General features: G+C 54.8%; 3 protein-coding genes across 18 annotated transcripts in view; 1 reads left to right on the forward strand and 2 right to left on the reverse strand.

Moving 5' to 3' along the window:
• Nucleotides 1-1,548: 1,548 nt before the first annotated feature.
• GEMIN7 (gem nuclear organelle associated protein 7) lies at nt 1,549-12,786 on the reverse strand. Of its 11 annotated transcripts, XM_032262680.1 has the most exons (4): nt 9,361-9,797; nt 8,367-9,034; nt 7,921-8,048; nt 1,549-2,365 (listed from the first exon to the last, which is right to left on the reverse strand). In XM_032262680.1, the coding sequence occupies exon 4, from the start codon at nt 2,355-2,357 to the stop codon at nt 1,962-1,964; it is 396 nt and encodes a 131-aa protein (XP_032118571.1). In that variant the 5' UTR covers nt 2,358-2,365; nt 7,921-8,048; nt 8,367-9,034; nt 9,361-9,797; the 3' UTR covers nt 1,549-1,961. The 11 variants fall into 11 exon arrangements, 9 of the variants coding, with proteins under 9 accessions (XP_032118571.1, XP_032118570.1, XP_032118569.1 ...); XM_032262679.1 differs by lacking the exons at nt 7,921-8,048; nt 8,367-9,034; nt 9,361-9,797 and adding exons at nt 6,774-6,892; nt 12,704-12,786 and having other exon boundaries at nt 1,549-2,360; XM_032262678.1 differs by lacking the exons at nt 7,921-8,048; nt 8,367-9,034; nt 9,361-9,797 and adding exons at nt 6,774-6,892; nt 12,644-12,726 and having other exon boundaries at nt 1,549-2,360.
• On the forward strand, nt 11,837-16,768 carry ZNF296 (zinc finger protein 296). Its single transcript, XM_032262675.1, has 3 exons — nt 11,837-12,434; nt 12,664-12,813; nt 15,693-16,768. Exons 1-3 carry the CDS (start codon nt 12,146-12,148, stop codon nt 16,670-16,672), a joined length of 1,419 nt encoding a protein of 472 aa, XP_032118566.1. The 5' UTR covers nt 11,837-12,145; the 3' UTR covers nt 16,673-16,768.
• A 541-nt stretch (nt 16,769-17,309) lies between these two features.
• The window catches only part of CLASRP (CLK4 associating serine/arginine rich protein), a 30,083-nt gene continuing 22,108 nt past the window's right edge, over nt 17,310-25,284 (reverse strand). For 2 of the 6 annotated variants that reach the window (XR_004264126.1, XR_004264125.1), the window contains exons 12-21: nt 23,676-23,891; nt 23,276-23,560; nt 20,601-20,864; nt 19,818-19,861; nt 19,412-19,472; nt 19,068-19,126; nt 18,944-18,990; nt 18,115-18,197; nt 17,708-17,732; nt 17,310-17,463 (exon numbers count right to left, since the gene is read on the reverse strand). Coding sequence is in view for 2 of the 6 variants with exons in the window: in XM_032262674.1 (XP_032118565.1) it covers nt 17,421-17,463; nt 17,708-17,732; nt 18,115-18,197; nt 18,944-18,990; nt 19,068-19,126; nt 19,412-19,472; nt 19,822-19,861; nt 20,601-20,864; nt 23,276-23,560; nt 23,676-23,891 (1,123 nt within the window). In the remaining 4 variants the exon portion in view is untranslated. Of the gene's footprint in view, nt 17,464-17,707; nt 17,733-18,114; nt 18,198-18,943; nt 18,991-19,067; nt 19,127-19,411; nt 19,862-20,600; nt 20,865-23,275; nt 23,561-23,675; nt 23,892-25,284 lie in introns of all 6 variants that reach the window. The other 4 variants (XM_032262674.1, XM_032262673.1, XR_004264124.1 and 1 more) reach the window with 2 other exon arrangements.

Below are 25,284 nucleotides of genomic sequence, written 5' to 3' on the forward strand. Positions count from 1 at the left end.
GACGGTGCGCGGCTGCTCATGCCTATAATCCCAGCACTTTGGGAGGCTGAGGCAGGAAGATCGCTTGAGTCCCAGAGTTCGAGACCAGCCTGGGCAACATAGCGAGGCCCCGTCTACAAAAATATTTTAAAATTTGCAGGGTCTGGTGTCGGGCGCCTGTAGTTCCAGCTGCTTAGGAGGTGGGAGGATCGCTTGAGCCCAGGAAGTTGAGACTGCACTGAGCTATGATCCCGCCCCTGCACTCCAGCCTGGGAGACAGAGCAAGACCCTGGAAAAGTCTCGCTCAACAAAAGGCAAGAAATAAAAACATGGAGGCTAGACTAACTGACGAAGAGTGGTAACGGCATGAAGAAGTCGTAAAAAAAGGCAGGAGCTGCATTCAGTATATAAGTACAGTTGATGGATGTTGACAGACAGGGATCCTCTGGAGACGAAGCCTCGGCCCCTTCGCTAGTCTCCAGTCTTCCATTTGCACACTGCAGTTAACATCAACAGCTCTCTGTACCTAGGTAGAGTTACATAAAATATAACTTAAATTACAATGCTAAAATAAATATGAGCCCATGAGCAGTATCATAGGCCTGATTTTAAAAAATAAAACCTAGGAGAAGGTAGAAATTCCAAAAGCCAACCCAAATCCTGAGTGACAAGGCTGGTGGGTCACCGATGTAAGAACGAACTAGGGCGAGCTCAGGCCACACCCTCCGGCTCAGGCCCAACGCTTGACATTCGCCGCCGCACTTTCGCCACGCTTTCCCTAGCTCACCCGGCAACCAGGGGGAGGCGGGGCTAAAACCATAAAAGGGGACTGGGGCGGAGCGAGCCGCGTCGTTGCCACGGCAACTCAAAAGCTAGGTCCGGGCCTCTGCGGAGCCGGCGTCGCGAACCGACAGATGGCTGCTGAGGCTGGTCCCGGCGCGGAACGTCATCGGCCGCCGCACTTTTGCGACAGAGACGAAACAACCCTAACCTTTACTTAATGGAAGGCTTCGCTTACATCCTGAACTTAAAGTAACTGCAGAAGGGGGCAGAAACGGCTTTCTTTTTAAACAATGCACTGAAAGGTTACCAGTGACAGGGGCGGTTAGCAAAGCGCGTGATGTGAACGGCCACGCTACAAGGCTGGAGAGAAACGGGGAGGGGAAGAAGTTTCACCCCGACCGCGAATCCTCGGCCTTTTCTCAGGAGCGCCGCCGCTCGGGATCCGACCATTTGCCTCCAACGAGGGAACAGCGAATCTGCTATCTGTCGCGTACATTCCATAGCAACCACAGGTGGGGCAACAGGAGGAGCGCTTGGGCACGACCATGCGACCCAGCACGAGCCACCGCTTACCCAAAATGAAATCAAATCGGAATCTCCCAATCCCTGCATTCCGGTCACTCCAGCCTTTCCAGACCTGTGGCTGTGCAGCCCCTTTATCTGGGCTCCTGTCCTACTTGGCCCAGCTCCACTGGATTCAGCCCTGGGATAATCACCCTACCATCCCCTAAAGATGACTCCATCCCGTGGGTATGCTTAATTTAAAAAATAAAAACAGGAGCCGAATTTTCCTGGGGTAACTGGTTCTTTAGCAGGAGGGGAGCACTGGGGAGAGTATCTTCAGGGTGGCTGAATTTTGCAATCTCTTTAATAAACAACTTCCCCCTGTGCAGTTTGTCCTCCTTTATCACCCCACCCCGATGCCCGGGTCTTCAGGAAATAGCATCAAGCCCATACTTCTGTAGAGTTCAGAGTTCTGTGAGGCACAGCATTCCTTCTAATGGGATCTTAGAATTCCTAGAGTTGCAGAATTTTGCTGATTAGACCCAGGAGGTCTCAGGAGTCCAGACTTGCTTAAGCCTTGGTTCAAAATTCCACGGGAGCTCATAACTCCGTGGGGCCCAGAGTTCCTGGCTCCAGAACATTGGAAGGCCTGGGATTCAGTGGCTTAGCCTCAAGCGGAAAGGTGAACAATATCTTTATGGCTTAAAGGTATACGAAATAATGTCACTACATCGGAGCAGCGCCTCTGCTTGCACACCTATGGGTGTCTGCAGCTGTGACACGTAGAAGTTGGCCACGTCCAGATCGGTGGCTCCAAAGTGGGCGGCCACATGCACACTCTCGTGCAATGTGAAGCTCACCTGACGACCCACCATGGCCAGCAGGCTTCGGAGGTATCGCTCCCGAAGGGCGGCTCGGGCCTGCTGCTCCTGGGATTCCAGGGATTCTTGAGCTATGGGGCACTCCTGGATTTGAGGAACCTCTGGCTTCAAGGGAGCTCTCCGTCCATCAGGGGCAAAGCCACGGCTGAAGCCATCAGGGCCCCGGGGCAGCCGGAGCACAGGCACAGGAATGGTCACTGGAGTCTGCATTGTCTTGGCTGTTGAGTGAAGAAAAGGGACAAGAAACTATTAAATGGTAAGCATGGGGCTAGAGGAGGAGGGAGGAGTGGAAGTAGAGGCTGGTCTAACAGGCAGCTCCACTTCACCTGTCCCAAACAGATCCCCCTCCTAAAATCTGTGCCAATGCCCCCCAGTGGCTTGGATCAAAAACAAAGTGTCACATGCACAAAAACATGAGTCCCATGAAGGCAAGGACTTTTGTCTGCTTTTATAACAGCTTTTTTTTTTATTTTTTTTTTTTTTTTTTTTTTTGAGACGGAGTCTCGCTCTTGTTACCCAGGCTGGAGTGCAATGGCGCGATCTCGGCTCACCGCAACCTCCGTCTCCCGGGTTCAGGCAATTCTCCTGCCTCAGCCTCCTGAGTAGCTGGGATTACAGGCACGCGCCACCATGCCCAGCTAATTTTTTGTATTTTTAGTAGAGACGGGGTTTCACCATGTTGACCAGGATGGTCTCGATCTCTTGACCTCGTGATCCACCCGCCTCGGCCTCCCAAAGTGCTGGGATTACAGGCTTGAGCCACCGTGCCCGGCTATAACAGCTTTATCTCAACTTCCAGGCAATAAATATTTGCCAAAAGATGAACCCAGCCAGGCATGGTGGCTCATGCCTGTAATCCCAACACTTTGAGAGGCCAAGGCAGTAGGATTACTTGAAGCCGAGAGTTTGAGACCAGCCTGGGCAATGTAACGAGACCCCCGTTTCTACAAAAAAAAAAAAAAAAAAAAAAAAAAAAAAAAAAAAAAAAAAAATTTTTTTTTTTTTTTTTTTTGAGAGTGAGTCTCCCTCTTGCCAGGGTGGAGTGCAGTACCCAATCTCGGCTCACTGCAACCTCCCACTCGCTGGTTCAAGCGATTCTCCTGCCTCAGCCTCCAGAATAGCTGGGATTACAGGCACACGCTACCATACCCAGCTAATTTTTGTATTTTTAGTAGAGATGGGGTTTCACCATGTTGGCCAGGATGGTCTCAATCTCCTGACCTGCCTCAGCCTCCCAAAGTGTTGGGATTATAGGCGTGAGCCACTGTGCCCAGCCAAAAAAAATTTTTTTACATTAGCTGGGCTACTCAGGAAGCTGACGGAGAAGGATTAGTTGGGCCCAGGAGATGGAGGCTGCAGTAAGCCATAATCGTGCCACTGCACTCCAGCCTGAGTGACAGAGTGAGACCCTGTCTCTAAAAAAAGAACAAACCCCAGCTTCCTCTGTCTCACATACAACCCATCCAATCCATCAGGAAATTCTATCTTTTAGATAGATTCCCATTCACACAGGAGCTAACTTGAAAGGGCTCCCAGTGGCCAAATATGGAATTATTTGAACAATACAATAATGATAGTTACATATTATCACCCGCTAGATAAAACAGAAATCCAGAATCCATAATGATAATAAATAAATGAATAAACAAGGAGGAGAAGGAAAACATATTCCTTATTGTAGACCAGCAAGTAAATAAATATAAAAGGAACAGACGCAAAAATGTGTGGATAGGGCCGGTGTGGTGGCTCACACCTGTAATCTCAGCACTTTGGGAGGCCGAGGTTGGCGAATCACTTGAGGTCAGGAGTTTGAGACCAGCCTGGCCAACGTGGTGAATCCCTGTCTCCACCAAAAATACAAAAGTTACCCAGGCATGGTGGCGTGCACCTGTAGTTCCAGCTACTCAGGAGGCTAAGGCAGGAGAATCATTTGAACCCAAAAGGCAGAGGTTGCAGTGAGCAAAGATGGCACTCCAGCCTGGGTGACAGAGGGAGACTGTGTCCAAAAAAAAAAATTGTAGATGAGAGTTTGATGAAGTATAAGGTAGCTACATAGGCTCAACGGACTCACAAGATATTCATTCACTGTAAAGCACAAACAGAAATTTATAGGGGAGAAACCTGATATATACCCCCTTAACTTAGTGATTAAAGCCAACAGCTCCAGGAATGGGACACTAAGAAGGATGGGGCACCACTTCTGTACTATTTCTTTTTTTTTTTTTTTAATTTTAAAGAGATAGGGTCTCAGTTGCTAGGCTGCTCTCAACTCCTGGCCTCAAGTGATCTTCCAGCCTCCGGCTCCCAGAGTGCTGGGATTACAGGCATGAACCACCACGCCCAGCCTTTTGTGGTATTTCTGCCAAAAATAGATTACCTGGATATAATTATGAAGAAACTCAAACTGAAGGACATTCTACCAAACGAGGAAAACAGGGATGGATGTGCTGGCTCACGCCTATAATCCCAGCACTTTGGGAGGCCAAGGCAAGAGGATTACTTGCATTCAGATGCTCAAGACCAGCGTGGGCAACACAGTAAGACTTTGTCTTGGCTGGGCGTGGTGTCTCACACCTGTAATCCAAGCACTTTGGAGGCCAAGGGAGGCGGATCACCTGAGGTCGGGAGTTCAAGACCAGCCTGACCAACATGGTGAAACTCTCTTAAAAAAAAAAAAAAGACTTCGTCTCTACTAAACATAAAAAACATTAGGGCTGGGCACGGTGGCTCAGGCCTGTAATCCCAGCACTGTGGCAAGCCAAGGTGGGCAGATCACCTGAGGTCAAAAGTTTGAGACCAGCCTGGCCAACATGGTGAAACACTGTCTCTACTAAAAATACAAAAATTAGCCGGGCGTGGTGGGTGGCACCTGTAATCCCAGCTATTCGGGAGGCTGAAACAGGAGAATCACTTGAACCTGGGAGGCAGAGTTTGCAGTGAGCCGAGATTTTGCCATTGCACTCCAGCCTGGGGAACAAGAGTGAAACTCCCTCTCAAAAAAAAAAAAGTTAGCCAGGCATGACAACATACTTCTGTAAACTGCAGTGAGCTATGATCATGCCACTGCACTCCAGCCTGGGCAAGAGTGACACCTTGTCTTAGTAAAAACAAAACCAGGCCAGGCACGGTGGCTCATGTTTGTAATCCTAGCACTTTGGGAGACTGAGGTGGGCAAATCACAAGGTCAAGAGATTGAGACCATCCTGGCCAACATGGTGAAACCCCGTCTCTATTAAAAATACAAAAATTAGCCAGGCATGCTGGCACACGCCTGTAGTCACAGCTACTCAGGAGGCTGAGGCAAAAGAATCGCTTGAACCCCAGAGGCGGAGGTTGCAGTGAGCCAAGATCTTGCCACTGCACTCCAGCCTGGGCGACAGAGCGAGACTCCATCTCAAAAAGAAAAAAAAAAAAAAAAAAACAGCACAACTAACCTGGACTCTTCAAAAATACTAAAGTCATAAAAAAGAAAGGCTGAGAAAAAAAATTGTATAACGCCAGGACCAGTGGCTCACATCTGTAATCCCAGCACTTTAGGAGGCAGAAGTGGGCAGATCACTTGAGATCAGGAGTTTGAGACCGGCCTAGCCAACATGGTGAAACCCCGTCTCTACTAAAATACAAAAATTTGGGCCGGGCACGGTGGCTCAAGCCTGTAATCCCAGCACTTTGGGAGGCCGAGGCAGGTGGATCACGAGGTCAAGAGATCGAGACCATCCTGGTCAACATGGTGAAACCCCGTCTCTACTAAAAATACAAAAAATTAGCTGGGCATGGTGGTGCGTGCCTGTAATCCCAGCTACTCAGGAGGCTGAGGCAGGAGAATTGCCTGAACCCAGGAGGCGGAGGTTGCGGTGAGCCGAGATCGCGCCATTGCACTCCAGCCTGGGTAACATGAGTGAAACTCAGTCTCCAAAAAAAAAAAAAAATACAAAAATTTGGCCAGGCGCGGTGGCTCACGCCTGTAATCCCAGCACTTTGGGAGGCCAAGGTGGGTAGATCACATGAGGTCAGGAGTTCGAGACCAGCCTGACCAACAAGGTGAAACCCTGTCTCGAAAAAAAAAAAGAAAAGAAAAAAAAGAAAAACACAAAAATCAGCCGGGTGTGGTGGCCCATGCCTACATCCCAGCTACTCAAGGAGGCTGAAACAGGACAACAGCTTGAACCTGGGAGGCGGAGGTTGCAGTGAGCCAAGACAGCATCACTGCACTCCAGCCTGGCGACAGAGTGAGACTGTCTCAAAGAAACAAAACAAAGCAAAACAAAACACACACACACACACACACACACACACACACACACATATATTTTTTTTTCATTCACAGCTTAACACTTCTCACCTCCTCCACTGCCAGCATCCTGCTGCAGCCATGGATACTTCCTGCCTGGAGTACTATAGTCAACTCCTCACTGGGTCCCCCAGCTTCCACCTTCACCCCTAACAGTCTGCACCCCACACCCTGTTAACGCCTGAGTCAGATCACATCCCACCTCTGCTTGGAGCCCTCTTGTGGCTTCTGTCTTGCTCAGAGACAAAGCCAGAGCCCTCACCACAGCCCTCCTGACCTTGTGAGTTCTGGATCCTGCCAGAACCCTCGTGCTGTACTTCGCTTGCTCTACCCACCTCAGGCGCGATGCCTTCCTGGGCCCTTGCACTTTCGGTTCCCTGTATCTCCTCTCTGTGAGCTTCACGGTGGCCACTGTGCTTTTCCACTGCTAGATGTCCAGCTCCCAGAACAATGCCTGCCACAGAGACCAATGAAAATTAATGAATGGGCTGGGCATGGTGGCTCATGCCTGTAATCCTAACACTTGGGAGGCTGAGGCTGGAGGATCACTTGAGGTCAGGAGTTCAAGACCAGCCTGGCCAACACGGGGAAACCCCATCTCTACTTAAAATATATTAAAAAAATAGCTGGGCGTGGTGGCCCACGCCTGTAATCTCAGCTACGCAGTAGACTGAGGCAGGAGAATCGACTGAACCTGGGAGATAGAGGTTGCAGTGAGATCACCCTACTGCACTCCAGCCTGGATGACAGAGACTCTGTCTCAAATAAAAATAAAAATAAGTAATTTCCATGGTGCAAGCTGGAGGGCAGAGAAAAGGAGAAAACTCAGGCCCTCACCCCTGCTCCACGCAGAAAGACAGACTTTTTTTCCACCAGCCCAGGGAGCCCTTGGAAGTTGTGGCACCAAGGTGTGACCTGGTAAGAAACTGGTTTAAGAAAGGTCACACAGCCAGGCGCGGTGGCTCACGCCTGTAATCCCAGCACTTTGGGAGGCTGAGGCAGGTGGATCACGAGGTCAAGAGATCGAGACCATCCTGGTCAACACGGTGAAACCCCGTCTCTACTAAAAATACAAAAAATTAGCTGGGCATGGTGGCGCGTGCCTGTAATCCCAGCGACTCAGGAGACTGAGGCAGGAGAATTGCCTGAACCCAGGAGGCGGAGGTTGCAGTGAGCCGAGATCGCGCCATTGCACTCCAGCCTGGGTAACAAGAGCGAAACTCCGTCTCAAAAAAAAAAAAAAAAAAAAAAAGAAAGGTCACACAGGGTGTGCCCAGTAGGGCAAAGGCAGGCATTATCCATTCTCCCTGGTGACCTGGCCCCAGAAGCCTTTATCCTTTCAGTCTCCAAGGCAAGGATTTCTGAAGGTTTCAGGAAAAAATCCCCAAGCCCATCCATCCCCCGCGACTTGAGAAACTAGTCTGTTAGATTCAAGACCCCAATACTTAAAGGGTCAATGGCAGAGGTAGGGGTTTCACAGACCTCCTTCCTGGTGGCCTCGGTGCTCCAGAGATGAGATTAGCTCAGTGGACAAACGTTGTGCCAATTCTTCGCAATTGCCAGAGTGGGGAACCAGCCGAGTTATCCGGTTAACAGAGAAGCCTCCAGACCTAATTAATTTACCAAGGTGCTGATGTGTCCACAAACACAGACACACAGAGACACAGAGACAGACAGACACACACACACACAACCCCCATCGGCTGCTACATCTTGATGCAAATTAGTTAGATAGGGCCACCCCAGAGGTCAGAACCCCAAGCACAGAATCTATCCCCTCCCTTTTTCCCCTGGGGCCGGTCAGTTTCCTTTCAATTCCGCCCTGACCACCCGTTGCTATCCTTTTCTTATACTAAGTAGGTCCTCCCGACCCCCAGGCGTCCACTCCCCACTCCGCCCTGGGCGTTCGAACTGGACGTTCTTCCCACCTCCAGACTCAGACCGGGCGAGCGATTCCGCTCTAGGTAAAGCGGGATGACTGCCACCGACGCTGCTGATATCGTGGCCATTTATTATTTTCCCGAGGGGGAGTTTTCCGCTTTCTCCCTTCTCCTCACTCCACCCGCGTGGGACATTCCCGCTGCCGGTGACCGGGACCAAAGAGTCCCTGATGCGGGCGTCTGGGGACAAGAACGTCCCTCCTGCCGGAGCTGCAGGCACGGTCCTGCCTCTTCCCGTCACTCCGGCCGTTGCACGGGGGTGGGCGTCCAGACCTGGGACCGGGGAAAGGGAACCTGCTGGCGACCCCCCTCACCACTCCGCACTCACCGAGGTACACCGCTACTGGCGCCCCCACTTCCGCCGGCGCCCCAGCTGCAGAGGCCCGGGCAGGCGGCTAGCCGCGGAGCCTGGGTTCCGCCCGCGCCGCCGCTACCGCCCCACGTGGTCACGGGCTGGCTCGCAGGCTTGGAAGCCAGCACAACTCGGGTCGCCACCCGGCCCGCGGCTTTGCGGGGCACTTTGGTCCGCTTTTCCTGCCTGCGAGTTGGGGGCATCTGGGATGCACATTTTCGGCCGGAAGAAACTGAGGCTCAGAGAGGGGAAGACTTCCTCCCTGCCGGGTTAAGGGCAGAGCTCGGTCTTTGCATCCTCGTACCTCTTTTTTTTTTTTTTTTTTGAGACGGAGTTTCACTCTTGTTACCCAGGCTGGAGTGCAATGGCGCGATCGCGGCTCACCGCAACCTCCGTCTCCCGGGTTCAGGCAATTCTCCTGCCTCAGCCTCCTTAGTAGCTGGGATTACAGGCACGTGCCACCATGCCCAGCTAATTTTTTGTATTTTTTTTTTTTTTAGTAGAGACGGTGTTTCACCATGTTGACCAGGATGGTCTCGATCTCTTGACCTCGTGATCCACCCGCCTCGGCCTCCCAAAGTGCTGGGATTACAGGCTTGAGCCACCGCGCCCGGCCCTGCATCCTCGTACCTCTACACATAAGCACTCCTACCACTAGCCTCCAAGGGGAACCCCCGCTCCTCTACAGGAAACCTGGAGATCATGGTCTCAGATGCCGTATACCAAGAAGGTAGCTGGGCTGGATCAGAGGCGGTCATTTTGTCCTCCAGCTCTCCCTGCAGTCCCATTTTACAAAGGGGAAAACTGTGGCCTTGAGTGGGAAATATGAACCTCCCTACTCCAAGCCCAGTCAGAATTCACCTTCTCCATGCGGGGTCCTACTTACGCAGAGATCCTGTGGGCCTCTGCTTTCCGCTAGATCTCCAAGGCCTACTGCCAGGTACACAATTTGGTGGTCTGCAAATGTCTGTTGAAAGAATACTGTCGGCCAGGCGCTGTGGCTCACGCCTGTAATCCTAGCACTTTGGGAGGCCGAGGTGGGTGGATCACCTGAGGTCGGGAGTTCAAAACCAGCCTGGCCATCATGGTGAAACCCCACCTTTATTAAAAAAAAAGAAAGAAAGTAGGCCGGGCGCGGTGGCTCAAGCCTGTAATCCCAGCGCTGTGGGAGGCCGAGGCGGGTGGATCACGAGGTCAAGAGATCGAGACCATCCTGGTCAACACGGTGAAACCCCGTCTCTACTAAAAATACAAAAAATTAGCTGGCATGGTGGCGCGTGCCTGTAATCCCAGCTACTCAGGAGGCTGGGGCAGGAGAATTGCCTGAACCCGGGAGGCGGAGGTTGCGGTGAGCCGAGATCGCGCCATTGCACTCCAGCCTGGGTAACAAGAGGGAAACTCCGTCTCAAAAAAAAAAAAAAAAAAGAAAGAAAGAAAGAAAGAATACTGTCAGGCACATAGTAGGTGCTCAATAAATATTTGTTGACTTAACCATGAATGAGCAGGGGCTGTATTTATGAACAAGACAGACTCCCATCCTGCCTACTAGCACCTATATTCTAGTAGGGTAGAAGGGACAGAATAGGGTAAAACAAGCAAATACGTAAACAAGATCCTTCAGAGTTTGATCAAAGTGATATATAAAGAGTAAAATAGGCCAGGCACGGTGGCTCACGCCTGTAATCCCAGCACTTTGGAAGGTCGCGGCAAGTAGATCACCTAAGGTCAGGAGTTTGAGTCCAGCCTGGACAACCATTTCTAATAAAAATACAATAATTAGCTGAGTGCCTGTCATCCCAGCTACTCTGGAGACTGAGGCAGGAGAATTATTTGAACCCGGGAGGCAAAGGTTGCAGTGAGCTGAGATCGTGCACACAGCCTGGGCAATAAGAGCAAGACTCCATTTCAGAAAAAAAAGAAAAAATTAAAAATTATTTTTTTAAAAAAGGGTGATCAGAGGAGGTGGCATTGAAGAAGAAACCACCTCCAATAACCCTCTAGTTCCAACCTGCCCTACCTCCTTTGACGGATGGAGAAAGTGAGATCCAAGAGGGAACTGGGGACAGATGGAGGTCATGGAGTGTAATTTGCAAGGCCTTCAGCAGGGTGGGGCTACTTTAGATACTGTTGGTCAGGGCCCTCTGCGCTCAGGAGGACAATGGAGCCCAGACTTGAATAACAATATGCAGAACTCCAAGAGATCAGCATCTGAAATCAGCATCTGGGCTGGGCACAGCTGGGGGAGGACAGATTCTGGCCCTGACCTCAGGGCGCTTGCGCTGGGTCGGGGAGAGGACAGTCCAAGAGCAGTTCATGTGGTCAGTGCCCGGAAGAAAAGAATACTCAACAGGGATTGAGGGTGGGGCAAGGTGTCAATGCCACTTCAAACAGTGAGCCGAGAGAACTGCTTAGGGGAGGGGAGCTCAAGGAGGTGGAGTGGAGGCAGGTGAGCTGCTTGGCTATTTGGTTTTAAGGCTGACTTTTGGTCTAGGAAAACAGAGTTGGTGTGTATGATTACAGTTCTTCTCTGCTCAAAACCCTCCCAAGGCTCCGGTCTCAGGAAAACCAAAAGACTTTAAGGTGATCAAAAGATCACTTGGATCTGCTCCCATTTTTTCACTGAACTCAACCCCCAGCCCATATTGCTCCTCCCTCCCTTTCCTTTTAATTCCTCAATGCCCAGGTCCAATGGCTGGCTTCCTTACTTCCCTCCTGCCTCAGCTCCCCCATGCCCTTTCCCAGCAATGGGGAGAAGATGGAATCCCTCAATCCCAGCAACCCTGTCCGCCTTTCCAGCCTTCTTTTGCTTCAGGGCACTGGTCATCATGAATGGCCATCTATATTTTACATAATTATATTTATAGTGTCTTCCCCCACCGTCTAAACTCCGTGCAGGCAAAGATCATCGTCTTTTCCTGCTGTATCAGGGCTTCAAACAGACTGGCGCACAGGAGGCACTCAGTGAATGCTTGCAAAATGAATTTTTACTGTAATGCATTTAATGAAATACCCAGATTACTACTATTGGGCATCTAATAAGAAACGTGACCGACTATTTTCTCCCTTGAGGGTGTGTGTAGGCATCCCGCCTCAGTTTCACCCGCCCTAAAATGGGATCAGGGATAGCTGTTTCAATGCCTTGTGGGAGCTCGGTGTGATTAAATTTGGTCACTAAGCCAAACGCAAGGGGCACTGCCTAGATTGAGTTAGGCCGCGGGCAGGGCGGCTCGTCCCCTCCCATCAGGCCCGCCCCGGTGGGCGGAGCCACGGGCCCGGCCAGCACGTGTAAGAGTTCGCGGCGGGTCGCTGCAGTCACTCACCTGAGCGCGCACGGTCCGCGCGTCCTCAGCTCGTGCGTCCTCCGCCCGCCTGTCTGCCTGCCTGCCCGCCCGCCAGCTCGCCCGGCCCGCGACTCATGTCCCGCCGCAAGGCCGGCAGCGCGCCCCGCCGAGTAGACCCCGAGCCCGCCGCCACCCCAGACGACGAGATGGAAATGCAGGACCTCGTCATCGAACTGAAGCCCGAGTCGGACGGGCCGCCCCGACAGGCACCAATGCTGGGGCCCTTCTCCCCGAAGGAGGTGTCCCCGGCGGGGCTGTTCGGGGGCGAACCGCACCACTTCCCTGACGCCGGGGCCGCCCTCCTCGCCCTTGGCGCGCGGAACCCGTGGACCCTGTGGACGTCGCTGACCCCGAACCTTCCAGGTGAGGGCCCGGCACCCATGCCCCGGGCTCTGAGCCCAGCCTCCCTTACCTTTGACTCTCAGGTGGGACCCCTGCCTTTGGGCATGGGCCCCCTCGCCCTGCCTTCTCGCCTTCGCCCCGTCCTGTCCCCCAGGCTCCCTTCTGACCTTCGGTTTCCCCTCTTCCTCGGCACCCTCAGCCCCCCCATCCTGGCCCCACCCCAGGCTCACCACTCGCTTCCTCCCTGCAGACCGCCAGCCCTGGACCGACAAACACCCAGATCTGTTGACCTGCGGCCGCTGCCTGCAGACCTTCCCGTTGGAGGCCATCACTGCATTCATGGACCACAAGAAGCTGGGCTGTCAGCTCTTCAGAGGCCCCAGCCCCGGCCAGGGCTCAGGTGAGTAAAGCCGGGTGCAGTCCCTCTCTCAAGTTCAAGGGCTGGGCTTCCTGCTGGAGAGGGCTGGGCTGGACGGCAGGGCACTGAGCACTACTTCCCCTTTCTCGCGTCCCATCGGGTGCAGCTTAGGCGTGGCCAGGGCCTGCCCGACCTAGGGCAGGGACTAGTGGTGATGGGAGGGAGGGTGGGGGAGGCTGGGCAGGGAGGGACGGCAGCCTACAGGGTGTGGCCAGCCCCAGAAGACGAGCCTGGGGATTTGCCCCCCACACACACCCCCAACCTGGTTTCACTTCTCCTTCCCCTTGGCCAGAAATAACTGGCCAGGTGGCTGGACCAGGGTGACAGTAGGGGGGACCTCTGGGGAGGGCAGCGGCCGGGGGGGAGGGGGAGTGGAGGCCAGCTGGAATGAGGAGGTTGCCACCCCCTCCTGTCTGTCACTTCTGATTGAGATGCTGGTACAGCTAGCTGTTTGGAGCCAGGGAAGGGGCTTCTGATGGAATCTCCCATCCCTGCGGCCTGGGAATCCCCTGGTTTCAGAGAGCTCCTGGGTGCTGGACACCTGGGTTCCTCCTCTTGGAAGGGAATTAAAATCCTTCACGTGGTGCTTGAGCTTTTGGTCAGTGTGGGCCGCAGGGCTTAATTCAAACCTAATTTCCAGCGCCCTGGCCCTTTTCCTCCTGGGACCTTTGAGAAGTGGAATTATTCAGGGTTGGGCCAGGGAGGGTCTTGGTGGTGAGAAAGAGGAGGGGCTTGTATTGATTGAATGAGCTTTAGAGTTGGAGCAGGGAGAGTACCCTGATGGAGGGGACAGGGGCTGTGATGGAATCACTGGGACAAAACACTGCAGGGCTTGGAGAATTGTGGGCACCTTGGTTTCACAGGCGCTGCTGTTTGAGCACTTAACGTGGACCGATGCTCTCATCCATTCCCCAGGCGAGGTCACAACCACCCTTGAAAGGGAGGGGACCTCTAGGGTCCCTGAATTGTAGCAACTGGGGCTCACAGAGGCTGTCTTGCCCAAGGTCACACAACTAGGGAGCAGAGAAGTCTGAATTTGAACGAAGGCCAGGCCTGTGCTCTTGGCGGAGGACTGGTTGAATCACAAATGTTGCCCCATCCAAGACTCTAGAATTTGAAGAATGGAAAGGCTAGTTCACCTGGGAAGTGTCCACTGACCCCTTCCACCGAAGGTCCAGAGAAAAATCCAAATTCAGGTTTGGGGCTCTCAATTTGAGATGCATGCAGAGGGTGGGGGACCCAGGTCACTCCTACCTCTTTACTTAGTGACCGCTAAACCTTCTCCGTAGCCATCTCCATTATTATTAATTTTTTTTTGAGGCAGAGTCGCACTCTCACCCAAGCTGGAGTGCTGTGGTGAAATCTCAGCTCACTGCAACCTCCGCCTCCCAGGTTCAAGCAATTCTCCTGCTTCAGCCCTCCAAGTAGCTGGGATTACAGGCACATGCCACCATGGCCGGATAATTTTTGCATTTTTGGTAGAGACAGGGTTTCACCATGTTGGCCAGGCAGGTCTCAAACTTCTGACCTTAGGTGATCTGCCTGCCTCCTGAAGTGCTGGGATTATAGGTGTGAGCCACCACGCCCAGGCCTAAACCAAAAATCTTATTTGAAAGCCTCTGTTCCCAGCTGGACATGGTGGCTCACACCTGTAATCCTAGCACTTTGAAGGGCTGAGGTGAAAGGATTACTTGAGGCCAGAAGTTCAAGAATAGCCTGGGCAACATAGCAGGACCCTGTCTCTTTAAAAAATACTAAATACTAAATTAAAAATTTAAAGCAAAAAAAAAGCAAGCCTCTGTTCTGCCCTCTCCCCCACTGCCAGGAGTCTGGATTGAAATCACAGCTTTACCCCTTCCAAGCTCTCTGACCTTGGGGAAATGCCTCTCTGTGCCTCAGTTTTCCTACCTGGAATATGGAGATCTTATTTTCCTTTCCTGAGGGAAAGCTGGCCTATGAGCCATTGCTCAGTACCTAGCATGTACGAATTGCTCACTGAATTAACATAACTTTGCACAAGATTTTCAAACACATGGCCCAGTGCAATGGCTCACACCTGTAATCCCACCACTTTGGGATGGGAGGTCAAGGCAGGTGGATCACTTGAGGCCAGGAGTTCGAGACCCGCCTGACCAACGTAGTGAAACCCTGTCTCTGCTAAAAATGCAAAAATTAGCCAGGTGTGTGTCGTGGGGCGCCTGTTAATGCCACCTACTTGGGAGGCTGAAGCATTAAGAACAGCTTGAATCTGGGAGGTAGAGGTTGTGGTGAGCTGAGATCCTGCCACTGCACTCCAGACTGGGCAACAGGCTGTCTAAAAAGAATGGTCTTAGGCTGGGTGCAGTGGCTCATGCCTGTAATCCCAGCATTTTGGGAGGCTGAGGCAGGTGGATCACCTGAGGTCAGGAGTTCAAGACCAGCCTGGCCATCATGGTGAAACCCTGTCTCTGCTAAAAATGCAAAAATTTTTTAGCCAGGTGTGGTGGCGGGCTCCTGTAATCCCAGCTACTCAGGAGACTGAGGCAGGAAAATCTTGAACTGGGGAGGTGGAGGTTACAGTCAGCCAAGATCATACCACTGCACTCCAGGCTGGGCAACAGGGCAAGACTGTCTCAAAAAAACAAATGGTTTTCAAACACAAATCCTCAGGTACTCAGCACCGACTCCACAGATTTTTCGTTTCCGCCCGTCCTCTGAGCATCAGCTTCCTGGTCCTTCCAGGGTGTGTGTGTCTTGTTACTGCCAAGTCCTCGGCCCCTGCAGGAGTGCCTGTCCCACAGGTGTCCAGCTGGCAGCTGTGAACTGTAACCCCTGTGACTCCTACCCCTCGGCGCTAACACTCTGCCTCCTTTTCTTGCCAGAACGAGAGGAGCTGAAGGCATTGAGCTGCCTGCGCTGCGGCAGACAGTTCACCGTGGCCTGGAAGCTGCTACGCCATGCCCAGTGGGACCACGGACTGTCTATCTACCAAACAGAATCAGAAGCCCCAGAGGCCCCGCTGCTCGGCCTAGCCGAGGTGGCCGCAGCGGTGTCAGCAGTGGTGGGGCCAGCAGCTGAGGCCAAGAACCCCCGAGCAAGTGGGAGCGGGCTCACCCGGCGGAGCCCCACCTGCCCCGTGTGCCAGAAGACCCTCAGCTCCTTCAGCAACCTCAAGGTGCACATGCGCTCACACACAGGCGAGCGGCCCTATGCGTGCGACCAGTGTCCCTACGCCTGCGCCCAGAGCAGCAAGCTCAACCGCCACAAGAAGACCCACCGCCAGGTGACGCCCCAGAGCCCCCTCATGGCCGACACCAGCCAAGAGCAGGCCTCTGCGGTCCCTCCAGAGCCGGCTGCCCATGCCGCTGCCCCCGCCAGCACCCTCCCATGCAACAGTGGTGAGGGGGCTGGAGCTGCTGCCACAGCAGGTGTCCAGGAACCCGGGGCTCCCGGCAGTGGGGCTCAAGCCGGCCCCGGTGGAGACACCTGGGGAGCCATCACCACGGAACAGAGAATCAACCCTGCCAACAGCCAGAAGGCATCACCCAAAAAGATGCCCAAGTCAGCGGGCAAGAGCCGTGGGCCCGGGGGCAGCTGCGAGTTCTGCGGGAAGCATTTTACCAACAGCAGCAACCTGACGGTGCACCGGCGCTCGCACACCGGGGAGCGCCCCTACACCTGTGAGCTCTGCAACTACGCCTGCGCCCAGAGCAGCAAGCTCAACCGCCACCGCCGCATGCACGGCATGACGCCTGGCAGCACCCGCTTCGAGTGTCCCCACTGCCGTGTGCCCTTCGGCCTGCGAGCCACACTGGACAAACACCTGCGGCAGAAGCACCCTGAGGCGGCTGGGGAGGCCTGAGCCCCGGAAAGCCTACTGCTGTCCCTGGTACTGCAGCACGGTTGACCTCCTTGTATCTGCCCCATCTCCAAGTAAATTCCCCCTTTTATTTACACACCTTTGGACTGTGGCTTTCTTGGGGTGCCTGAGATGGGGCGGGAAGCTTCCCCTCCTTGAGGTGGACGGCTGGACAGACCGGTTTGGAGTGAGGGGGTGAGGGAATGGCCAGCCCCCAGTGCCTCAGGCGCAGCAGGACTGGCACAGAAAGCCGCGCTCCCAGTTCCTGGTGTGGGCGAGGCCAGGGCAGGGGCCGAGGCGAGGGTGGGGAGAGGCCTGGACCTGTCGCCAGAGGCCCCGGGCAAAGGGGCCCATGTGGGACATGCTGGGCCGACACCCTGTGTCCACACCTGCGGGCAGGTCTGGGCCCTCTCCCTTGGGACTGTGCCCTGGCCTCCTGAGCAGGCCTCACTAAGCCATGGCAGGCAGGTTCTGATGAACAGGGGCCTGCCACTTAGTCGTCAGATGTGGGCAGGATGTCCCACGCAGGCAACACTGGCACCTGGCCTGTACCCAAGTGCCCTCCCAGCTGGCTCTGCTGGCTGGTGGGCCCTGGCAGGGGAGAGCCCTGCACCAACCACATAGACGAGCCTGAGGCAGGTGACAGGAATTAAATAATATTTGGCTTTATTTCACTAGAGATAAAACCAGCAGCATCACAGCTTGAGCCCCTCACCCCACCCCCTTGTCCTCCCCACCGCCTACTCTTCGCCTAGTGTCGGTAATGGGGGCTTCGAGATCGGGACCTTGAGCGCCTAGAAAGAGAAAGGGAGGGACGGTGAGGATGAGGCATCCACACCAACACACTTGGGGCCACGGAGGCTTCTGTGATCAGGGGACTTGTCTGCCATGGGAGGGACGCTCCCCAAAGGATGGGACCAACCCCTCCAGCTGGAGGTGGGCACGGGGTGAGGCTGGAGGAGTAAGAGCCAGGACCCCAGGCTCTCCCATCAAAGGACAAGTGTACCTCCCCAGGAAGTAGGTCATGGGCTTCCTTACCTTCGAGAAGAGCTATATTCTCGACCTGGAAAGAAAAGAACAGGTGAAGACTGAGCAAACGTCCAGCGCCAGAGCCTTTTCCCTGACCTGGGACGAGGTCCTCAAAGAACGTCAGGTGTTGTCTCCAAATGAGGGGACGGCGTTTCCAGAGAGTCCAGTGCCTGCAATCTGTGCCCCTTACCAGCCTATGCTGGAATAAGCATTTCTTCTAATTCTTGCCATCACCTGTGACTGAAGCAATCACTGTGTGTGTGTGTGTGTGTGTGTGTGTGTGTGCATGTGTGCATGTCTGAAGAGCTTTCATTTCTGGGAGGCTAATGTGGAACATGTACTACGTTTTTTTTGTAACCACGTTTGACATTTTTCTTTAAAGCCCCAGAGCCCTCCAGCCTGGTGGGGACACTCACTGTAGCGGGGGGAGGGTGAGCGGCTCTGGCGGCTGTACTGGCGCTCCCACTCTTCTCTCTCCTTCTCTCGGCGTTCCCGCTCCCTGCAAAGACAAGGCGTGAGCATCTGGCCGGTAACACTGGACACACTGAACTGGGAGGCAGACGCTTCCGACACTTTACTCCAAGGAAGACAGTAAAACCAACGGGGCTGGTACTGCCACCAATCCTGGCTTGGAAAGGAAGCCCCAGGTTCAGAGGGACCCCAGCTGGCAGAGCCGATTGGAATCCCAGCCCCCTTCCTAGGAAAGCCATGCTGAACAGGGGGAGGCTGGACAGTCCCCTCATTTCCTGCCTGGGGGAGCACCTGTGCACACTGGGTGCTGAAATGGTCTCTGTCACAGTGGCCAGGCTTGGCATCTACCAGGTGCCTTCTCTGTGCCTGGCCGTGATCATGTCAAATCCTCCCAACAGCCTGTGGAAGGGGGACAATGACTCCATCTCCACTTAGGAGACGAACAAACTGAGGCTCAAACAGGAGAAAGACTTATGGCGGTGGGTGGCTAAGGGGGTATCGGGAACAGCTTGCCAGGCCAATAGAACAGCAAAGGTGACTGGCACTTGGAGGCTGGAGGAGCTGGGAGGAGGTCGATATGGAACGAGGCAGGCCAAAACAGAGGAAGGAAATTGAGGGAGAGGAGCAAGAGAGGTGGCTGGGCACAGCCCCGAGGGCCAGGCAGGGCTCTGCCTTTCATCCACCCACAGGGGGCTGGGCAGGGCTCCTGGTGGGAAGGCCAGGCAGCCCAGGAGCAGGAGGTGTGGCCACAGGACAGGGAAGGCAAGGACTTACTTCATCCGGATCTTGCGGGCCATGGCTCGAAGCTCGTCTTCCCGCTCCTGCAGCAGACAGGGCCATGAGGGCGTGGCCAGGCCCGCACATGCCCGCCACCCCAGCCCGCCCTTCCCCCCTTCACCTGCCGCTCATGCTCCTGCTGGATCATCTTCTCCTGTGCCGCCTTCTTATCCGCCTTGACTGTAGGGAGGAAGAAACATGGTGGCTAAAGGGTGCCCTTAAGAGCCCCTCTCTCTACAACGAGGAAGCTGAGCTCAGACAGGTCAACCTGACTGTGGAGGCCCCAGCACAGTGGCAGCAGAGCCAATGCCAACTCACACCTTCCCAGAGCACCTGAGCACCTCTGTGCCTGCGCGGCCTCTCTAGGGAAGGGCCAGGCTTCCTGAGGTGGCGCTGGCTCTCCCTGCTCCCACTGCCAAGGGGAGGAAGAGCTGGGAAACCCTGGAGGGATGGGGCAGGACATACACTGCCTGTTCAGCGCCTTCTGCATCCTCAGCTTCAGCTTCTCCTGCGGCGTCAGCTTGGGCTGGGGAGGAGGGAGAAGAGGCAGGAGAGGGGGTGGGTGTCCCAGAGCTCCCACAACCCACCTCAGCCAAGAGCCTAGGGCTTTGGGGAGGGGAGGGATGACATGAGGAGGAGGGGCAGACTGTGGGCAGCCCCCAGGCTCCCAGAGGCTCAGCTACAGGTGGAGCCCCAGTGTACAGTGAGGAGGGGGGGGACATGGTTCTCATGGGGGCAGACCCTTCCCCACCCCTCCCAGTCCCTGGGGCTGGATCTCCCAGCCCACCCGGGCCCCCCTGCAGGCCCACCGGGCCCAGCTCTCGGGCACTGCTGCTGACGGGAATTAGACGGGCGAGTTCCAAATTCTTACTGACTTTGGCAGCTCCTGTCTCTTTACCAGCGGCAGGTTCGGTCCTGAGTGGGGGCAGGGCCAGAGGACACAGTTGGGAGGAGGAATGGGCAGCTGCCACCTCTGACCCCAGCCTCAGCACTGCCCTCAGACCAGGCGGCCAAGGCATGGGCCTCAGAACCCCCGGGGTGCGACCATGTCCCTCTCAGACCCCACAGCATCTGCAAGACGGGGCCCTGTCCCCCTCTGACCCTCACCCAGGAAAAGGTTCTTTTTTTTTTTTTTTTTTTTTTTTTTTGAGAAGGAGTTTCACTCATGTTACCCAGGCTGGAGTGCAATGGCGCGACCTCTGCTCACCGCAACCTCCGCCTCCTGGGTTCAGGCAATTCTCCTGCCTCAGCCTCCTGAGTAGCTGGGACTACAGGCACGCGCCACCATGCCCAGCTAATTTTTTGTAGTTTTAGTAGAGACAGGGTTTCACCATGTTGACCAGGATGGTCTTGATCTCTTGACCTTGTGATCCTCCCGCCTCGGCCTCCCAAAGTGCTGGGATTACAGGCTTGAGCCACCGCGCCCGGCCAGGAAAAGGTTCTTACTCTGCAGATCCTCCAGCATTTGATGCGTCCTCTTCAGACCCCCCAGGCCAGGGCTGTGACCCCCTGAAATCCACCCTCCCAGGCCAGGGCCATGCCCCACCCCCAGGCCTCCTGGGGTAGGACTAAGTTCCCCTCATAAAGAAAACGGTGACATTCACCCTCCCACCCAAGGTAGGCAGCCCTCTTCCTCCAGACCCGCCCTGCTCACTTTTTCAGCTTCTCGCCCACAGCAGGGGACGCCGCCGGCCTGGTCAGCTTCTCTCTTGCGGGTGATGGCGAGGGGCTCTGGCTGCGGCTCCGGCTGCGGCTCCGGCTGCGGCTCTGGCTGGGGCTGGGGCTGCGGCTGCGGCTGCGGGTCACGCTGCGACTGCGGGATGGGCTGAGGGACCAGCTGCTGCGGCTGTGGCTACTGCTGTGGTGCCTGAGGCCCCGGCCGCCCCGCCTGTAGCGGTCCCCTGAGTGGGAGCGGCTCCTGTGGATGCAGCAGGGCGGGAGGAGGATGGTGAGACTCCAGGATTCCCAACCGCACTCCACCCGGGCTCCAGGTCCACAGTCCTCCTGCAAGGCCTGGGGTGACAGGCTTGACTCTCCTCTCCTGCTACTCTCCCTTGGAAAGCCCCAGCGCTGCACTCTGGCCTCCTGCTACAGAGACGGTGCTCTAGATACGACAGACCTAAGGGCAGTCCTGCCATCATGAGCTGTGCCTGGTGTGTGTCACCTCTCCCTCACCAGACACCCACTTGCCAACTCCTAGAAGGTGAGCCCTGGGAGGGATGGCTGGCTCCCCTTTATGAGCTGTGCCCAGCTCAGGCACAACAGTGTTTCAGGGTGACCTCACCTACACCCTCACCCACCTCCTCATGCTGCTGGTGTCGAGGGTCTCGAAAGCAGTGGGGACCACCCCTTGTCCTCCACCAGTCTCAGCACAGACCCACAAGTTCCAGCCTGGGGATATGGAACCCCATCCTTTCCCTGCTCAGAACCCTGGTGGGACTCTCCAGCCAGCAGCGCCCACTCTCAGACTGGCATTCAAGATATGCCCGGGCCCCACCTGCCCCCTCAAACCTTTCTCCTGTCATTGCTCTGGGTATGTTGCAAGGAATGTATGACCCGGAAGCCAATTTTCTGGGCCACACACTGACTTTGCTTGGGTTCTCTTGAGTTTTTTTTGAGACGGAGTCTCTATCTGTTGCCCAGGCTGGAGTGCAGTGCAATCACAGCTCACTGCAATCTCAGCCTCCTGGATTCAAGCAATTCTCCTGCATCAGCTTCCTGAGTAGCTGGGATTACAGACGTGCACCACCACGCCAGGCTAATTTTTGTATTGTTTTTATAAAATTAAGATTTGTTGTCATTATTAAGGAAACAAGGGTTGGGCGCCGTGGCTCACGCCTATAATCCCAGCACTTTGGGAGGCCAAGGTGGACAGATCACAAGGTCAGGAGTTTGAGACCAGCCTAGCCAACACAGTAAAACCCCATCTCTACTAAAAATACAAAAATTAGCGAGTTGTGGTGGTGGGCGCCTGTAGTCCCAGCTACCTGGGAAGCTGAGGCAGGAGAAAAGCTGGAACCCAGGAGGCAGAAGTTGGTTGCAATGAGCCAAGATCATGCCACTGCACTCCAGCCTGGGTGACACAGCAACACTCTGTCTCCAAAAAAAAAAAAAAAAAGAAAAAAAAGAAAAGAAAGAAAGAAAAGAAAAGAAAAGAAAACAAGAGCTATCCTCTAAAAATTCAGACCCTCAACTTCTCTTGATAACTAGAAAGACTGGGTGACCCAAGACCTGCTGCTGAGCAGTCACTGCCCCTCTGGAGGGAACGTGCTTGCCAGGTCAGCATGGTCTCTACCTGGCCCCTCGGCCTGACCTGCCAGACCATGCAGCAGCGGACATGGTGATCCCTGCTACAATAACGCAAGCAATGATGCAGACGACATTAGCAGCATTTAGCCAGCACCAGCCCTGTCCTAAGTACCTTACATGGGTTTACCTGTTGTACCTCTAACAGCCCAGAGAAGTGGATGCTATTATTGCAATTTTACAGAAGCAAAGAGACCCAGGGAGTCTACACTCAGGCAGGTGCCCTGGAGTCCATGCTCCCACCAACCCAGCCTTGCTGCTTTTCCCAGACCAGCCCTGACCTGCACAGGCAAGGGGACTGGAAGGGGATAGAGTGGCCCCATCTTGGCTCACTGCAACCTCCGCTTCTGGGGTGCATGTGATTCTCGTGCCTCAGCCTTCCAGGTAGCTGGGACTACAGGCGCACACCACCATGTCTGGCTAACGTTTTCTATTTTAGTAAAGACAAGGTTTCACCATGTTGCCCAGGGTGGTCTCCAACTCCTGAGCTCAGATGATCTGCCCGCCTTGGCCTCCAAAGTGCTGGGATTACAGGCGTGAGCCACCTCGACCGGTCAATGAGCTGTCTTTATTTTTCCCACCTGCCTCCCCATCCACTCCTGGCCACACAAGGACGCCTCCCCACAGGGTTTCCTAGCCCTCAAGACCCAGGCCCCTCACTGCAAGCTACAGAATAACCTGGAGCATCCATGCACTTCTACTCCCCTCAGGTTGGAACCCCTGACAGCAAAGACAGAATCTCTCAGGAGAGAGAGGTGCAGCCTCCTCTCCACACCCTGTGCTGGAAAACAGTGCCTGGGCTCCACTGCCACCAGGATGCGCATGCACAGAACAGAACAGGCGCACCCATGCCTCCCTCCTCCTACCCAAGGGCTTCCTGTAGAGAGCAGTGGCCTGTGCCTGTCCCCTCGGACCGGGTGTTCTCTGAGCTGGGTGGTCAGGTTTTCTTCCTCTGAGCACCTCTCCCCGAGATCGGAGCCCCTGGCCCCAGCCCCTCCCACCTCCATGCCTAGCTGCACATACCTGCTTCTGCGACGGGGACCGTAACCACCACGCCTGGCGGGCGAGCGGGAGTAGCGGTGTCCATCTCGGGAGCCCCCACCTGAGTGCCGTCGGCCACGGCTGCGGGACCGGGAATAGCGGCGGGACCGGGAGCGGGACCGGGACCAGGAGCGGGACCGGGAGCGGGCGTGGCGGCCTGAACGGTAGTAGCCCCCGCCACGGCGCGAGCGAGAGCTGGAACGAGAGCTGGAGCGGGAGCTGGAGGTCCTCGAGGCGGAAGAGGAGGAGGAGGAGGAGGAGCGGCGGCTGCAGGCAGAGCACGGAGGGCCGGTCAGCGCAGGCCTGAGCTGCGGCCCCCCTCTGCCCCGTGTCCCCCCCATGGTGGCCAGGGCATAGGGCGGGCGGCGTGAGCGTTACCGACCGGGCGTTGGCATTACGTCCCGGGGTAGGGCCGCCAGGCTGGGGGGGTGCGGGGGGCTTCCCTGTGGCGACCCCTGATGCAGCTGCGGCAGCAGCGGCTGCGGCTGCCTCCTCATCGCTGCCCCCAAAACTGGTGATGAACGTGATCTTCTCCTCGCGGCCGGGGGTGGGGGAGCGGGAGCGGGAACGGGACTCCGAGCTGGACTCCGAGGGCGACCTATGGGCAGGGAGGAGAAAGGCTCACTCGCCCAGGCTCCCTGAGCCCCTTGGTGAACAGCACGCACAGCAGAGCTACAGCAGCGCCAGCATGGGCCACAGCGACCCCGGAAGCCAGGCGGGTGGATTGAGCCTAAAGGGCAGTGGAGACCCAGCTCCGGACAAGGACTTGGCTTACGACCACACAGCCTTGGCTAAATAACCAGGAAGGACAATGACAGACAACTGTTCTTTATGTGGCTATGAAAAACGAACGAGCAGGTCGGGCGTGGCGACTCACACCTATAATCCCAGCTCTCTGTGAGGCCAAGGAATGCCAATAACTTGAGACTAGGAGTTCAAGACCAGCCTGGCCAAAACCCCCATCTCTACAAAAAAAAAAAAAATTAGCCAGGCATGGTGGCACATGCCTGTAATCCCAGCTACTCAGGAGGCTGAGGACACGAGAATTGCTTGAACCCAGGAGACAGAAGTTGCAGTGAGCCCAGAGTGCACCACTGCACTCCAGCCTGGGCAACAGAGCAAGACTCCATCTAAAAAAAAGCAGATCTCTGTACTAAACACAGAAAAGTTTTATTCAAAAGATATATGGATAGTCTGGGAAGAAAAAGCAAGTTCTAAAATACTAAGTACGATACAATTCCATTTTAGTAAAATAAAAAGAAAGCGGCCAGGCCTGGTGGCTCACGCCTGTAATCCCAGCACTTTGGGAGGAGGCCCAGGTGGGAGGATTGCTTGAGTCCAAGAGTTCAAAACCAACCTGGTCAACATAGTGAGACCCTATCTTAATTTTTTTAAAGAAAAAAAAGTTTTTAATAAATAAAATTTAAAAAATAGAAGGTACCTGATATCCCTGACACTCCCATGTATGGAGTACTAACCTACACCTTTTATTTCACCAAAAGCTATTCACGCCTTATCTCATCGAACCTCTGCCCACAGCCCCATCAGACAGATCCCATCCCCCCCCCATTCTGAAGCGGGAACTGGGCTTCAGAGAGCTTCGGAGCTTGGATGAGGGGGACTGGGATCAAACCGAGCTTGGTCCCTCTCAAAATCCCTGCTCCAACCACTCGTTCACCCACCAGACAAGCACCTATGCTCAGCGGTGCTACTGAGTGTCCATTATTTCCCACTGGTCACTTCCAGAAATTAGTATTAAAGTGATTTGATTTCTCAGTCACCCCATTTTGCCATGTTTGGACATTTTTACCACAAGACTGCATTGTATTTAAATCAGAAAAATAAAATAAGCTTCAACTATAAACAAAATTTTATTTAAAACTGGGAAAATGGGCCGGGCGTGGTGGCACACGCCTGTAATTCCAGCACTTTGGAAGGCCAAGGCGGGTGGATTACCTGAGGTTGGGGGTTCAAGACCAGCGTGACCAAGA

Source organism: Sapajus apella, unplaced genomic scaffold (assembly GCF_009761245.1).
Source record: "Sapajus apella isolate SASKATOON/1434 unplaced genomic scaffold, GSC_monkey_1.0 scaffold130, whole genome shotgun sequence".
Classification (NCBI taxonomy): domain Eukaryota; kingdom Metazoa; phylum Chordata; class Mammalia; order Primates; family Cebidae; genus Sapajus; species Sapajus apella.

Bases quoted from the DNA above. Each gene is read 5' to 3' on its own strand.
- ZNF296 (XM_032262675.1), top strand. From the start codon at position 12,146: ATGTCCCGCCGCAAGGCCGGCAGCGCGCCCCGCCGAGTAGACCCCGAG. The intron at 12,435-12,663 runs GTGAGGGCCCGG...TCCTCCCTGCAG, and splicing joins GCTGACCCCGAACCTTCCAG to ACCGCCAGCCCTGGACCGAC. The intron at 12,814-15,692 runs GTGAGTAAAGCC...TTTTCTTGCCAG, and splicing joins CAGCCCCGGCCAGGGCTCAG to AACGAGAGGAGCTGAAGGCA.
- GEMIN7 (XM_032262679.1), bottom strand. From the start codon at position 2,357: ATGCAGACTCCAGTGACCATTCCTGTGCCTGTGCTCCGGCTGCCCCGG.